Source organism: Pistacia vera, unplaced genomic scaffold (genome assembly GCF_008641045.1).
Source record: "Pistacia vera cultivar Batoury unplaced genomic scaffold, PisVer_v2 Contig127, whole genome shotgun sequence".
Classification (NCBI taxonomy): Eukaryota; Viridiplantae; Streptophyta; class Magnoliopsida; order Sapindales; family Anacardiaceae; genus Pistacia; species Pistacia vera.
In genome coordinates, this window is record NW_022195325.1 from 851,025 (window position 1) to 866,195 (window position 15,171).

Below are 15,171 nucleotides of genomic sequence, written 5' to 3' on the forward strand. Positions count from 1 at the left end.
TTATCAACTAAAAATTTTGGAGCCAATAATAATAAAAACCTTAGAACATAAACAAAATATTACACTAAACAAATGTCACCTGTTTCTTTACTCAAAGCTTTGCCATAAAGATATTGTAGAAGACAGACGAAAAAAATCTATCAACCACATAACTTAAATCGCCTGCAGATATTCCACAATCATTCATAAAATCTCCAGCATAAAGTAGAAAAGGTTTGTGTCACAACTGTACGAATAAGTGACGAGTGCCCGCAAAGGACTTTCCTGCAAACAATTCACTCAACCTGATTTACTAGCCAACTTCTTTAAGGAAAAATGGTGATTTCATGATAGCTCAACAATTTTTGGCCTCTTTTGTGACTTCTTGTCTCCAGAAGCTTCCCATTCATGTTTGATTGTCTTGGATCGTTTAACTTTTGAGGGAAAACATTTGCTCTTGTCTTCATTGGCATCATCATTGTCACCACCTTCATCATCTACATCGCTGCTGTGATCATCATCGCTATCTTCACTGCTATCTTCAGAGTTTGTTCCACTACTGCTGGCAGCTAAAGAAATTACTGGCTGATTACCGGCAATTGCTGATTCAGCAGCAGTTACGGCCTCAGGTGTATGAAGATCAGCTACGCCTAGCATTAAATCCTGTCATTAAGATGCACCCCAAAATTCTGCTATAAATTGGCTGCCAAAAGTTCTCAAAACAAAGAATGAAGAGAAATAGAAAGAGAGACACCCTGAATTACCATTTCAATAACTTCAGATTCCTTTCCATTGAGCACTTCAATATCATAATCTTGAGCATTGTCCTATTTTTGGTAAATTGAAGCACCGGTTAGCAATCAAGAGAGCAGGATAGAATTCAAAACATGATCTCGATTTTGTAGAAAGATCAATATACAAACCTTTGCATCAAGCTGAAGCCTTTTATTAGCTTCCGATATCACTCCCAAGAAATACTTCACTTTTCCTAAAACTACAAAAACAGCAAAGAACTAAAGTTTACCGAACACAACTTGCATGCATGAAACAAGACTTTACAATAGATATAAATTATACTTTCCCATACATGGTATATACAATTAACAGCTAAGGAATCAAACATCTTAAAAACTTTATATCCTTTTCACAATGTCCAGACTGATTTCAACTGATCATCCAAAACTAAACAGTTCTGCAAATATTACAAAGAGCAAAACATAGGTGAAAGACTTGATAAAGATGCTCTCAGATACAGATGCAAATCCATTAATTTGCAAAAGGAAAAAAGAATTATATGATATGGGTTTTTGTGGTTCTTCAATCCACATAATTTCCTATCAATTCGTTCAATATCTCCTTCTTTTCAAGGCTCAAATTGTCACATTGAAATTATGACTTAGATGTACTACTCCCCCTTATGACTTAGATGTACTACTCCCCCTTATGACTTAGATGTACTACTCCCCCCACCCCATTCGCTCCGAAATCTTGGTTCAAATCCTTCACTAATGTGTAAAAGATGCCTCTTTTTTACATTTATTACGTTTCAAATCCTTCACTACACGAGTATTTTATTTTTAATTGGAATACTCTTAGTACCCCAAAGAAATCTATTTCCATTTTTTCAAGACAAAAGTATATTTCATTCCCTAACCATTATCTTTCTTAAAACAAGAACCAATTAATAACAATTTCCAGGAAAAATTGAATAAAGCTCCATTGTTAAACGGATAAATTGGCAGCTTTATTGATAAAAGTAAGAAAGACTGAAACAGAATTGAAGATTCAAACAAGTACCTTGGCTTTGGGGACGTACACTAAATAAGGGTTTCTCATTTGGGTTTGGTTTCTTTGACTCTTTCTTGTTGCAAACGAGAATGGCGGATTCTATGAACACAAACACAAAAAGTAAAATTACAATAGAATACACATACAGACAAGAGGGAATGAGAAAGAAAAACATTTACCCATGGCTGAGGAGGTGGAATTCTTGTGCTCTAACTGTAAAAGATCTCTACATGTTCTTGTTTCAGCCATCTCTGCAGTTTAGGGTTTAGGGTTTTGCAGAAGCGGAACCAGCAGAAACACAAAAGCTCCAAGAAGACTTCCCAATAAAAGTATAAAACTATATAAATACTTTACAGTTAACCAAAACGTACTTGAAAGACTGCATCACCCCCAGAAAAAACACATTTAATTAAAATTTATGTTAGCTGAACCCTTGCAGTTTGACGTAAAACAAATACCCCCTAAGTTTTGAAAATAACAAAAACCCCCTTTTATTAGTGGACTAATAATGAGCCGTTTGAACATATACTTTTATGAATCTATAACTCGCCCTCTTAGAAGATGAGGCAGACTTTTTGCCGATTAGGAATCTGGTTATGATTTTTGTTTTGGATGATCGGAGATATCCAGATCAGCTTGTGTACACCTCAATTAATTTTTTGAGACCTTAGAGCTTTTAGTCAGGTAAGAGCTCGCAGTGATTATCTCTATTAGGAGTTATAAGGACTCAAATTTAAGAGACCATATAAACTTAGATCTTCATTTACTCTTTTACTATCAGGTCACCCAGTGGTTGTTGCTATAATGGGTTTAGGGTATTAGCTTTAGGATTTTTTTTTATTTTTTGATTTTTCATATTTTCATTAATAATTATAAAATTTTGTGTATACCTTCTTTTAATTGTTAAACCTAATGAAAGAGTCTTAAAAACAAAGGGCTTGCATATTGATTAATTTATCAATAATACCATACTCACAAACTCAACTTTTAAACTCGTAATCTGTCAGCTCGCAATGGGTCTCGCCTGCCCCATAATAGGTCACATCTGACCAAATGTAAGTTAACCAATTGCAAGCTATCACGTCAGTGTTTATGAGAGAAAGTTGTGAGAAGTGTTTGTCAACTAATCTTTATTCTTAATTTATTATCCATACCCATAACTAAGGGGGTTTATTTACTTGACCAAACCTTGACAGGTTTAAAGTATTTATCACAAAAAAAAAAAAATTAACAATATTATAGAAAGGTTCAATAATTGACAAGAATACTATACCATCATATTGAAAGAAAGACATAGGAAGATAATAATATTTCATATAAGAATACCCATATCAAAAAAAATCCAAACAATAAAATATCAAAACGCAGAATCATATCTCAATCCTGCAAAAAGAATGACTGACTCTCAACTTCCTCCTCCCCCCACCACCACTTCTTCCCCTTTCTTAAAAAGAATATAATTGTATTTTTTTTAGCTGCTTATTTTATCTGTCTTCTCCCAAATGAACCTAAGTTTTTGCTATGCAGTTACAGTTGAAACAAATTATAAATATAAATACATAGTAACATCATAGACATGACAATTCAACAAGTTCAGACTCCGGAGCTCTTCTTGGTCTTGTATCGATACAGAACCCTCTTCTTCTTGCTTGAACCATTCTCAACTGTTAGCACAACTTTTCCAGGTTCATTGTTCCTGAAACTGTTCCGAATTGGAGCTTCCTGTGTGCCTATCTTCTTCCCCTTCTGAACAACTATGGTGTAGGAGCCTTCATCATTTGGCACAAATTCCTCCCTGTAGTTCACTTCCCATCCAAGCACTGTCAGATCCCAAGTTGTCGTCGTTCCCAGCTGTCATTATTACAAACCAATCATTAACGAGTGTCTTAAGAATAAATGTTAAAGAATACATGAAAACTAAATCAAGGTACCTCATCAACTGGAATCTCAATGGATTCAGTTGATCCTGCTTTGACAGTAATCTCAGAGACATTAGGCTCTTCATTTGCGAATTCGAAATCATCTTCTCTCTTGAATCCGCCATAATGAACAGGTAGCTCTTCGGCTGAAATGTACCTGCAATCAAGAATCAAGCTCATTGCTTCAGCTTTTTGTTCAGCACTGCTGCAATATTGACAAGAATTGGAGGAAAAAGAATACTTACTTCAAAAGAGTTTCAGTGACCTTGGCAGGGCGAGAAACAACAAACTTGCTCTTGGTTCTTTGAGTAAAAAATGGCGATAAGAGTGCATTGAGAGCATAGTACCAGAATGGTACATTAATAAAAAACTGCAAGATCCCACAACTTAACAATTTAGAAAACCATTTTGTTATTTTGGGATCGGAATTGAGGAAATTAAATTAACCGACTTACGTTTTTTGCGACGAATTCAGGATAATTGTCTTGCAAAAGGCCAACCGCCTGCTTCATTGCAATCCTGAGCTCCTTCTTGGCCGGTCCAGGCGAGTTTTTCAAGTCATTGATTTGAAGCAAAGAAGAAATCCCACTCGGCTTCAAATCAAGCTTCTGAATACCCTTCTCCATCAACCTCAACCTCCATCTCAAGAACTCATTGCGCTTCTCCTCGGTCCCCAGAGTCTTCTGATACAGCTCCTCGTTGTCAAACACCCCGAAAATGTTATAGCAAACGGGGTGTCCTTCGCGATCCACGCCATACATGTATGCAGCTGATCCCAGATCAGCCCCAACATCCTCCTCCAAGATGGAATCTATGTTGTTCTCCTTCCTCCATTGGAGCGACTTCTTCAGCATCTCGAGTGCGTCATTCACTTTGAACTCTCTCGCCCTCAAGAACTTCAACAAAATCACATCAATCCCCTCTGCGCCTTTGCTCGGCAAAAGAGGAACTCCCCAAAGAGATATGTCTTTATCAACTTCATCAACACATTTCTCTTCAGTCTTCTTTTCCTCCTGCTCAGCTTCAGGTGTTTTCTCTTCCACCTTCTCCTCCTTCTCAGTTTCAGGTTTTGTCTCTTCCTCAGCTTCAGGTTTTTTCTCTTCAACCTTCTTCTCCTCTTGAGCTTCAGGTTTTTTCTCTTCTTCTTCTTTATTTTCTTGTTTGGTCTCCTCTTTTTCTTCAACAACAACCTCTTTTTCTTTCTCTTTTTCTTCAACAATTTCTTTTTCTTTCTCTTTCTCTTTCTCCTTTTCCTGAACATTTTCAATCTTTTTCACCTCTTCCTTCTTGAAAATTCTACCCCCAATAATGGCTTCTTCAAGCTTCTCCTTCATCTCATTCAACGCCTTCCTCTCAAACTCCTTGAGATCAGACAAAAAGTTACTCTCTTCCTTATAAGAAGCAGACTTTTCGATAACTTTAGGCCCTTCTTTAATAGATTCTTCTTCAACCTTAACCTCAACTCCTCCATTATCATCACCACCACCCAACTGAGTGGTTTCCTTCTCTTCAACCACAACCTCAACAGTCATCTTTATGCAATCAAAACAAACAAACCCAAATGAAGAAAGAAGAAAGAAGAGACACAGAAGACAGACGAATTGGAAATCAAACCCCTCGCCCCCTCTTTAAAAAACTTCAAAATGATTTTGGTACACAAACGAACGAGAAGGAGGTGTGGTTTGTTTTGTTTTGTTATGTTTGGTAATATAAATGTGAAGAGGAGAAGGAAGGAGTCCCAACGGTTATATAATTTTTTGAAGTTTTCAAAAGTGGGGTCCACCAACGGTACCTGGCTGGAGCCAGCCGTTGGATGGATGGGGGATCCGATTTGGTTCCCGAGGGTTTTGCTAGCCTGGAGGCCAGCAAAGATTGGGAATGATAGGACCCACAGCAACTATTTTAATCGAACGGCTGGTGGTTTGTCTTGATGCAATGTGATGATTGATTATTCGTGTTTGGTGTTATTCACAGCTAGATTTTGCTTAAATTTTGAATGGACATACTATTTTCAGCATATATCTATTATTAAATTAGAATAATATCCTTTTTTTTAGAGGCGAATTTTCAGTTTAATAATTACCAATCATATTAATAGTAAAAAAAAGATTAGAGAAAAAAATACTATATTTTGATAAATTTATCGGTGTGTGATACAACTTAGATAAAATTACTTCAATATTCCATGCATAGTTATACAATTTTTAAAGTTTTTATAAAGTTATTAATAAATATGATACGTAATATATATAAATATAGATTATGATATCTGATATAAATTTGTGACGATTATGGTTAAATATCAAATTTAAAAGATACTGTATAAATTTGTGAATCAGGAATCTTGTGGTCGAACGGTAAGACTTTAGTCATTCTATAAAATAGTCATTTATCATATTTATGACTTACCTAACTTATTAGGTTTATAAAGTGTTCAATGAACCTTAGGCATTAATTAAAGTGCGTACAAACTGGCCCAAATCTTCCGATTATTATGAAAAAAAAAAAAGATATAAAATCTGTAACTTAGATTTTTTTCTATATTTTTTATGAACCATTTATTTTTATGATTTTAGAGATGTTAAATTGACATTAGGAATGTCTCAAATTATGTATTTATTTTTTTAGAAAAAAAAAAAAAAAAGGGTCTTTGCAAAAGCAAATATACTGAGTTTACAAAATCTTGGGTGGTAAATGAAAATTTTATTATTTTATTATCAGTTTAACAAACTTAAAATCTGAAAAGTTCTAAAACATAATCTTTTAGAAATATTCATTAAAAATATAGAAAAATAAATAAAATTTAGAACAAAATCTGAGATTATAAATCTCGTGCTGTGCTTAATCTCATTAAATCCAAAATCAATAATTTAAGATAAAAGAATAATAACAATAATGACAAAGAATAATAGTATCATAAATGTGGCATTATCTTGAACAAAAAAGGGCTAATTCCTAGATATTTAGTTTGTCCTTTTTCTCCCCATCTAAACCTTGTTTATGGTGGCTACCAAATCAAAGAACTTTTTAATTAAAAATAAGAATATAGGATTCTACTAATAATCCAGAATACAATAATATAAATATACTTACTACTAGGATTGTTTTATATAAAACATAACCCATAAAAAACCCCCCCTATAACTATTTAATATTTTCCTCAAATTATTAAAAATCCTCTTGTTTCAAGGGTTTTTTTAGTAGGACAATAACTAAAAGGGAGTTTTTAATAGTTTCTGAAAACCTTGGGTGTGAATTGGATTAACTAATTCCGCAAGGGGTGTAAAAGAAAAACCCTAATATAAAATGAAATAAAAATAAACCAAACAAACTTTCTTGTTCTTGTGATTTGCTGTCATAAATGTATTGATTGAAAGCATATTCCATGGGAATGCATGTTATTATGTCCATGCATGGAGGATTGACTTCAAACATGATGTTGCCACTTGGCATGATGTCACTGGTTTGATGATGTGGACCCTTTTGTTTGACCATATTCTGTGGCCGTTTGATTGGTTTGCCAACTTAAATCAACCATGTGGTAGTTAATAGAATAAATTTCACAAGGCATGTTTGAAGATGACAGCGTCCAGATTATTAAAATCCAAAACAATTAAATTAAGTAAATAATCTAACCACTCATATCGACTCATCCCTTTTATTAGAGTTAATGACATTAATACCTTTGAGTTTAATTAAATAACAAAAATCTTCTTAAAAATTCTAAATAACAAAAATCTCCCTGTTGTCAAGATTTAGATGTTGAGATAACTCATAAGAAGACAATTTAATAGATTCAACTACTATTCTTAAACCCTGACCTGGCTGGTTTAACCAGTTTGACCAAAACCTAGGGCCTTCTCTAGGCCGGGTTATCGCTTTCCACTGTTTCAACCTAATCACGATGGTATACATGAGTCACGAGAACGGGGGGCTATTAAGTCTCAGGGTTAAAGAGGTTTTATAGAGTGAAGCTAGTGGTTCAAATGATGGTATTAGATTGAAATTTGGCCGTTGGAATCAACCAAAATTTGCCTAAAAAAATCAAAACCCTAATTGTGCAATTAGATCAACAAAGGTGTATTTGATAGATTTCAAACATATAGGGATTGATAGTATTTATTAGGGGTATGTTTGTTAAATTTTAAACTTGATGGATCACCAAAAACCACGAATTTAATCGATTTAACTAGTCAACCGGAGACCCAACCCTTTGACTGGGTGATACTCGAGTTGGGTTTCAAAACACTAGGTTCAACAACTCACAACCAATAGAGGGATTTTGGTCATTTATGAAACTTCAGGGAGGGTTTATTATTATATCAAACCGCAAGGGGGTCGATGATTTTTAACACCCTTTACTATACGATGTTTTAGGTGAGGCCCACAAAGAATATAGCATAAGAAGTTTATAGGATTTGGGCGGCTGGGAATTGGACAGCCTTGTTAAAGCTGTATCTTAATCTATAATGGGCAAAGAAAGTAATAGAATAACCCTAAATCATCTTTCACTAGAGTTATGGATGCCACATTCTGATGCAATGTGATTTTGACTCTTGTGGAAACCATCAATATGCCCGAAAAAACAAATCTAATGACTTGGGCATCTTCTTTATCTTACGACGTCCCATATACAGGAAAACATATCTATAATGATACTCTATATAAGTATAAACTCTACATAGTCATAAAAAATTAAATTTTTAATTTGGGATAATTATAAATAAGAATAAATTTTATATTGTAATAAGTTATAATTTTTTTAATTATTGTCTTAAAAAAAGTTACATCCACATAGTAATAATTACTTGTATATTAGAAAAAAAAAATATATGCTACCTTACATTAAAAGTTTAAGATGAAATAAAATATTTATCTAAAATTGTTTGGATTAATGATTTATGTTTTAGAGTTGTTACCACATCTTTTAACTTACAGGTACATTACCCGCTAATATGGACATCTTCTTGTTAAAACCAAAATATTTCTAGCTTCTCAAGCCTATTTAGAGCTTATTAACATAAAACTTTTTGTATTTCTCTACTATCATCCTCATAATCAATTTATTTCTCTTCTATTGTAATAATGATTTCTTCTTCGATTAAAGTATACATGACTTGTTACTCATTTGGATGATTGAAAAAGACATTAATATCCATACTATTATAGTAGTGAAATTGACAAATCTGATCACTCAATTTTACAATGATTATTTGATTCTCCTTATCCACTTTATTTGTAACTTGCAATTAATCAACATCGAGAAACCTAATTTTATAATGCTTAAAATAATTGACAATTGTCTATAGTTTCACATTAATTTGACTATGCAACAATTGCATTTACAAATCCATCAATGACACTTATCTCTATTGGTTCCAAGACAATTTTTTATCCGTTTCAAAAGTAGACAATTGAAACGTTGAATTGAAACCCTAATACTATACTACAAAAACATAAATTATAAAATAAAAAATTTTTGTAATTATACCTCTATTAAGTTATAACCTCTTCATAGTAATAAAATTAGTTAGTCTCACCATTATAACTATAGAGAGGTTTTACTGTGTCCACATTATAACGCATGCATGGAGATAGTGAAGAGAGCCAAAGCGAGCAAGAGATTATAATGATCAAACATATTGGCAAGGATTAATACGTAGTTGAATCATATTCATAAAATGAAATTTACAAATGGAAGTAAATGGTACAAAAATTGGCCAAAGTGGGCATAACCTTCGCGGGCCATAGCTTTGCAAGACCCGAAGTAGTCAGCCTGCGTTTAGACAAGCATCAGGTACCCTCAGCTACCGTGGTTTTGCAGGAAGCAACGACACCCATTAGGTTTAGATGGACTTCATCTCATCAGACAACAGGTGAATCACACTGTACAGATACTTAAAAAATTAATACAAAATAGCCGATCCCCGCCCCTGATGGTTACTTGATCTCTACAAATTCACCAGTTACCCTGCAAAAAAACAAATAATAAAATCATATCAACAAGGGTTACACGGCGACTGCATGAGCAAGAGTCATGGTGCCATAGTGGTATTTGACACAAGAAATTTTTTACTTCCAGACTCAAAATTGTATCAATGGCATCATTAACAGTAAGTTTCACACACCTATTATATGACAAGTAGGCATCGCCTATTGTTCCTGCCACCTTATTCCGTACCTTCCGCACACAAACCTGCAGTTTTACAGTTTAACAACGGCTTTCCTCAGGTTAAAATATAACGATTATAATAAAAACAATATCTGCATGCCAGTAATATACAACACTCCAAAGGATTAATACCCACTTGTACTCTGTCAATAGGCCCGGCATCTGGATCCCGATTGCGGTGAATAACAATTCCATTGTCGCACTTGTTTATGAAGTGTGCACTTCCACTAATATCATACAGATTAGGAGGAGTCCCAACCCAACTGTGCAACTGTCAGACAGTAAAATTAGAAAGAGGGCACACCTGAGAAACAAACTAATGCTCACAGAGACTAACCTGTCTGGGATGCGCAACAAACCAAACATGGCAACCATGATGTTGAGCAAACCGCTTGATCTTAGTAAGCATCTGACTCACATACTCAGTCTCAGTCCTATTGGAAATAAAGGTTCAATTTGTGGATAAAAACAGAAAATCTGGAATTTGATATGCATGATATATTTACCTCTATATCTAAAATTCAAGCTCTATCATTTACTACAATAATAAGTTGGAAGATATTCCTTCTTAATAATGTTTTAATTGCTATTTAAGTACAGATAAATAGACACTATTAAATGCTTATGTCCTTTGAGAATCTAAGAGGGTGGAAAATAATTTTACTTTGCTTTTGTCTTCAATCAAAGAGCTCAAAACGAAAATAGAAAATTCAATTTTGAGTATCTTCAAGATTTGAGAATTTGATATTATTTTTAGAAAATGGCTCTATAAATGAAAACAATAAAAGTGCATACATGTTTATTTTCTGGAAATAACAAAAAGAGCATTTTGATGAATAATTTTTAAAATCACTAATATAAAACAACTCAAAAGAGCTTTCTGGTTTTGAAGTATAAATCTTGAAAGCAGAGAAACCCCACAGTCGTCTTTCCTATTTTAGTTTTTTCTTTTTTCTAAAAGAGAATATTTTTGTGTTTAAAATAAACAAAAACAAAATCGATTGCCAAACATTCTCTCAGTTTTCCAGCGTTGGAAAACATGAAAACTTCCTGTAAAACAAAAATACACCCTAGAAGTAATTCTTCATGAAAAATTTACAGAAAACAGTACAGACCATTTGCTATACACGAGTTTCAGGTACAGGCATACAAGAAAAATGAACAAAAAAAGAGCTTAACGGTTGTCAATGCTGTCATATTATATGAAAAAGTCATCATTTGAAGTTAACGAAGATCACGATTCAAGTTTTACTATTGGCGGAGGTAGCAATACAAACAAGAAGTAGATGGCATAAGAGACTCACAGGCTAACAGGACGTTGATGATCAAGTTCATTGTATGGATCAATTACAAGTCCACGGACCCCATGCCTCATAACTGCTGCTTTGGCAAGTTCAAGGACCCATTGAATACTTGGAAGAGCATCATTCTCACACCTGCCATGCGAGAAAAGACCTACTTTAATAAAAATAAAAGTTATAAGGACCTAATCAGCAACAAGAAATAGTTAAAATATCAGCCACCCAAAATCTTAAAATTTATACCCATTTCTTATTAACTTTTTAGTTTTCCATTGTCCCTTCAAAGATATGTAAGGATTTGCTTCAGACTGCTGGTTCACGTCTATTGAACCTTCATTTTGTTGTCTTTCTTTTTTATAAGACATTTTGCCGCATCGATAATATATATATATGTGTGTATTATTTCTTTTGTTTCTTAACAGAAGAAGTATAACATGACTGGATAATTAGTCTTGAGCCTTTACATCTGGATTGAAGTGTGAAACCATGAACAGGGCAAAGGCGCCGATAATGATGTGGTTAAAGTTGACCAAAACAAAAGCTATGAAAAGATTCAAAGCGTTTTATGTAATAAAAGCAGCACACTAGAAATAATGCATTGTATTCATACAGGCAGAAGTTTTATGCACAAAGATGAACATCCAGCTTACCTTATAAGGCTAAATGTATCACTCAACCATTGCTTCCCTTGCTCCAACTCCTCTTCAGTCATTCTTTCAGCATATCCTCCATAACTAGGGTTGCCAAAGTAAGTAAACACAAATTAATGATTATAACATCCAACAATTAAGAATTTTTTGAAGAACACATAGAAATTAAAAGGAAACAATTTCTGAAGAAAACATAGGAATTAAAAGGAAACAACTCAAAACAAGAGTCCAGACAACCAACAGCCGAAGACTAGAAACTAACAAACTCAAGGGTCCAATTATTTCATTTCATGCATGGACAATATAATTATTTGTTTGTGCAAGTATGCATGCTTCACATCAACAATAGAGAAAATATCAACCGTTAAAATAAAAGAGAGTACTGTTATAAATCCCAAGTGAAATGATAATATTTTAGAGATACACATCAGCGAACACATAATCAAATAATCCCATGTGCTCCTGTAAGACAATCACACATCACATGATATGAAAAACTACAGATATAAACTTGTAAATACATAGCATAATTCCATAAGAAAGACTTTTGCCTATGTAATAAATGAAACTGTAAGTATAAAACGGCAAGATATGGGTGTCTTCTTAAATATAAAAGATGTATATAATATGCTACCTTTAACTAGCTTCTAAACTTTAAAAGATAAAGAACTCAAAAATTTACTAAAAGATGGAAAAAATTTGATGTCCATTGCCAATTAATAAAACATCGTTAAATATCTTAAGAGAGTGACTTTTTTTTCCCCAACAAGTCACTCCCTAATGCACTCCAGCCAAATATATCAAATTAAACATCTTATTCACATGCGAAAAAAAAAAAAGTCCACTCTTTCACCTCCACTGACTCATACCAAGCACTCCAAGAGCTCAAGACTGAACAAAGAAAAGGATAAATCGATTAGACCCAAAGCAACATAGAATGAGAAACCAAATCTCAGACAAAGCTGGACAACATACCAAGTGATTCAAGATTTCATCATCACCATAACACAAGCACCGGACGGGAAAAATTCCTTGTCTATAATATTTTTTAGTTATAAGATTTTAAGCAAAGCCAAATTCTAAAACAAGACACCTTGGTGGAGCACCTATTGACATAAACTCTTTCAAGGAACCTCATTAAATAAGTTTACATTAGAAAGAAATATCTTAGTTCTTTTCATTTTCCAACACATTTTCTTCTCACAGAATGCAAAACCTTGCAACTCAAGTATTAGACCTAACAAAGTATTCATTGGTTCCACAAACAATCTTGAAGACACTCATAAATTTTATATTTCAAAACAATGTCCTCCCTGATAGCTCTATAAAATCTACCACCTTTGCTTTCTTACCTACCACAAGTAGACCAGTATCAAAGGTTTGAGCTCATCAAACAAGCACCACATGAATATGAATCATCATGCTTCACCATGTCTAACCTTTCTATGATTGCAAGAGTGTGTTGAAAGACCCAAAAAAAAGAAAAAAAAAAAAAAAAAAAAAACTCCACCGAGGACTGACTCTTTACCCAATATCTCCCAATAAAGAGGTCAAGGAAAAGGTCAGAAACTCCAATTCTATAACAACTTAAACAAAAACCCAGTTTCAAACCATTATCAAAATTTCAACTGGACTTCACTCGCCAAAAAATTTACTATCAACTTTCAAATACCGCAACTCCTGAATAAGAACCCCTGGGGTTTTCCCCCCCTTGGGAGCGCGACAAACCAAACATGGCAACCATATGTTGAGCAAACCGCTTGATCTTAGTAAGCACTGACTCACATACTCAGTCTCAGTCCTGTTGAAAAAAAGGTTCAACTTGTGGATAAAAACAGAAAATCTGGAATTTGATATGCATGATATATTTACCTCTATATCTAAAATTCAGCTCTATCATTTACTACATAATAAGTTGGAAGATATTCCTTCTTAATAATGTTTTAATTGCTATTTAAGTACAGATAAATAGACACTATTAAATGCTTATGTCCTTTGAGAATCTAAGAGGGTGAAATAATTTTACTTTGCTTTTGTCTTCAATCAAAGAGCTCAAAACGAAAATAGAAATTCAATTTTGAGTATCTTCAAGATTTGAGAATTTGATATATTTTTAGAAAATGGCTCTATAAAGAAAACAATAAAGGTGTATACATGTTTATTTTCTGAAAATAAAAGAGCATTTTGATGAATAATTTTTAAATCACTAATATAAAACAACTCAAAAGAGCTTTCTGGTTTTGAAGTATAAATCTGAAAGCAGAGAACCCCACAGCCGTCTTTCCTATTTTAGTTTTTTCTTTTTTCTAAAAGAGAATATTTTTGTGTTTAAAATAACAAAAACAAAATCGATTGCCAAATATTCTCAGTTTTCCAGCCTTGGAAAACATGAAAACGTCCTGTAAAACAAAATACACCCTAGAAGTAATTCTTCATGAAATTTACAGAAAACGTACAGACCATTGCTAACACGAGTTTCAGTACAATATAGCATAAGAAGTTTCTAGGATTTGGGCGGCTGGGAATTGGACAGCCTTGTTAAAGCTGTATCTTAACCTATAATGAGCAAAGAAGGTAATAGAATAACCCTAAAAAATCTTTCACCAGAGATATGCATGCCACATTCTGATGCAATGTGATTTTGACTCTTGTGGAAACCATCAATATGCCCGAGAAAACAAATCCAATGACTTGGGCATCTTCTTTTCCTCGTAGGTGCCCATATACCGTCAAACATCTATATAATAATACTTTATATAAAAATAAACTTTAAATAGTCATAAAAAATATATTTTTAATTTAAAATAATTATAAATAAGAATAAATTCTACATTATAATAAGTTATAATTTTTTTAATTCTCATTTTAAGGAAAGTTACCTCCACATACTAATAATTATCTGTATATTGAAGAAAAAAATATATGCTACCTTACATTAAAGGTTTAAGATGAAATAAAATATTTATTTAAAGTTGTTTGGATTAATGATTTATGTTTTAGAGTTGTTACCACATCTTTTAACTTGCGAGTACATTATCCACTAACATAGACATCTTTTTGTCAAAACCAAAATATTTCTAGCTTTCCAAACATGTTTAAAGTTTATTGACATGAAACTTTTTGTATTTCCCTACTATCATCCTCATAATTATTTTTTTTTCTCTGCTTGTCTAATTGTAGCAATGGTTTCTTCTTCAGTTAAAGTGTACATGACTTGTTGCTCATTTGGATGATTGAAAAATACATTAATATTAATTCTATTAATGTAGTGAAATTGTCGAATCTGATCACTCAATTCTATGATGATTCTTTGATTCTCCCTATCCACTTTGTTTATAACCATTGTTTTAAAACATTTTGCT

At 33.2% G+C, this 15,171-nt stretch overlaps 3 protein-coding genes across 3 annotated transcripts; all 3 read right to left on the reverse strand.

Annotated features, from left to right (window-relative positions):
- On the reverse strand, positions 1–2,058 carry LOC116121678. Its single transcript, XM_031407616.1, has 5 exons — positions 1,947–2,058; positions 1,777–1,866; positions 903–973; positions 744–806; positions 1–642 (listed from the first exon to the last, which is right to left on the reverse strand). The coding sequence occupies exons 1-5, from the start codon at positions 2,014–2,016 to the stop codon at positions 325–327; spliced, it is 612 nt and encodes a 203-aa protein (XP_031263476.1). The 5' UTR covers positions 2,017–2,058; the 3' UTR covers positions 1–324.
- A 1,003-nt stretch (positions 2,059–3,061) lies between these two features.
- Positions 3,062–5,378, reverse strand: LOC116121679 (patellin-4). Its single transcript, XM_031407617.1, has 4 exons — positions 4,142–5,378; positions 3,932–4,056; positions 3,699–3,843; positions 3,062–3,618 (listed from the first exon to the last, which is right to left on the reverse strand). Exons 1-4 carry the CDS (start codon positions 5,216–5,218, stop codon positions 3,361–3,363), a joined length of 1,605 nt encoding a protein of 534 aa, XP_031263477.1. The 5' UTR covers positions 5,219–5,378; the 3' UTR covers positions 3,062–3,360.
- Positions 5,379–9,501: 4,123 nt separating this feature from the next.
- Positions 9,502–11,917, reverse strand: LOC116121706 (twinkle homolog protein, chloroplastic/mitochondrial-like). The gene is made up of 6 exons (XM_031407646.1): positions 11,810–11,917; positions 11,163–11,294; positions 10,196–10,292; positions 9,995–10,129; positions 9,815–9,882; positions 9,502–9,657 (listed from the first exon to the last, which is right to left on the reverse strand). The coding sequence occupies exons 1-6, from the start codon at positions 11,869–11,871 to the stop codon at positions 9,627–9,629; spliced, it is 525 nt and encodes a 174-aa protein (XP_031263506.1). The 5' UTR covers positions 11,872–11,917; the 3' UTR covers positions 9,502–9,626.
- Between the last annotated feature and the right edge of the window lie 3,254 nt (positions 11,918–15,171).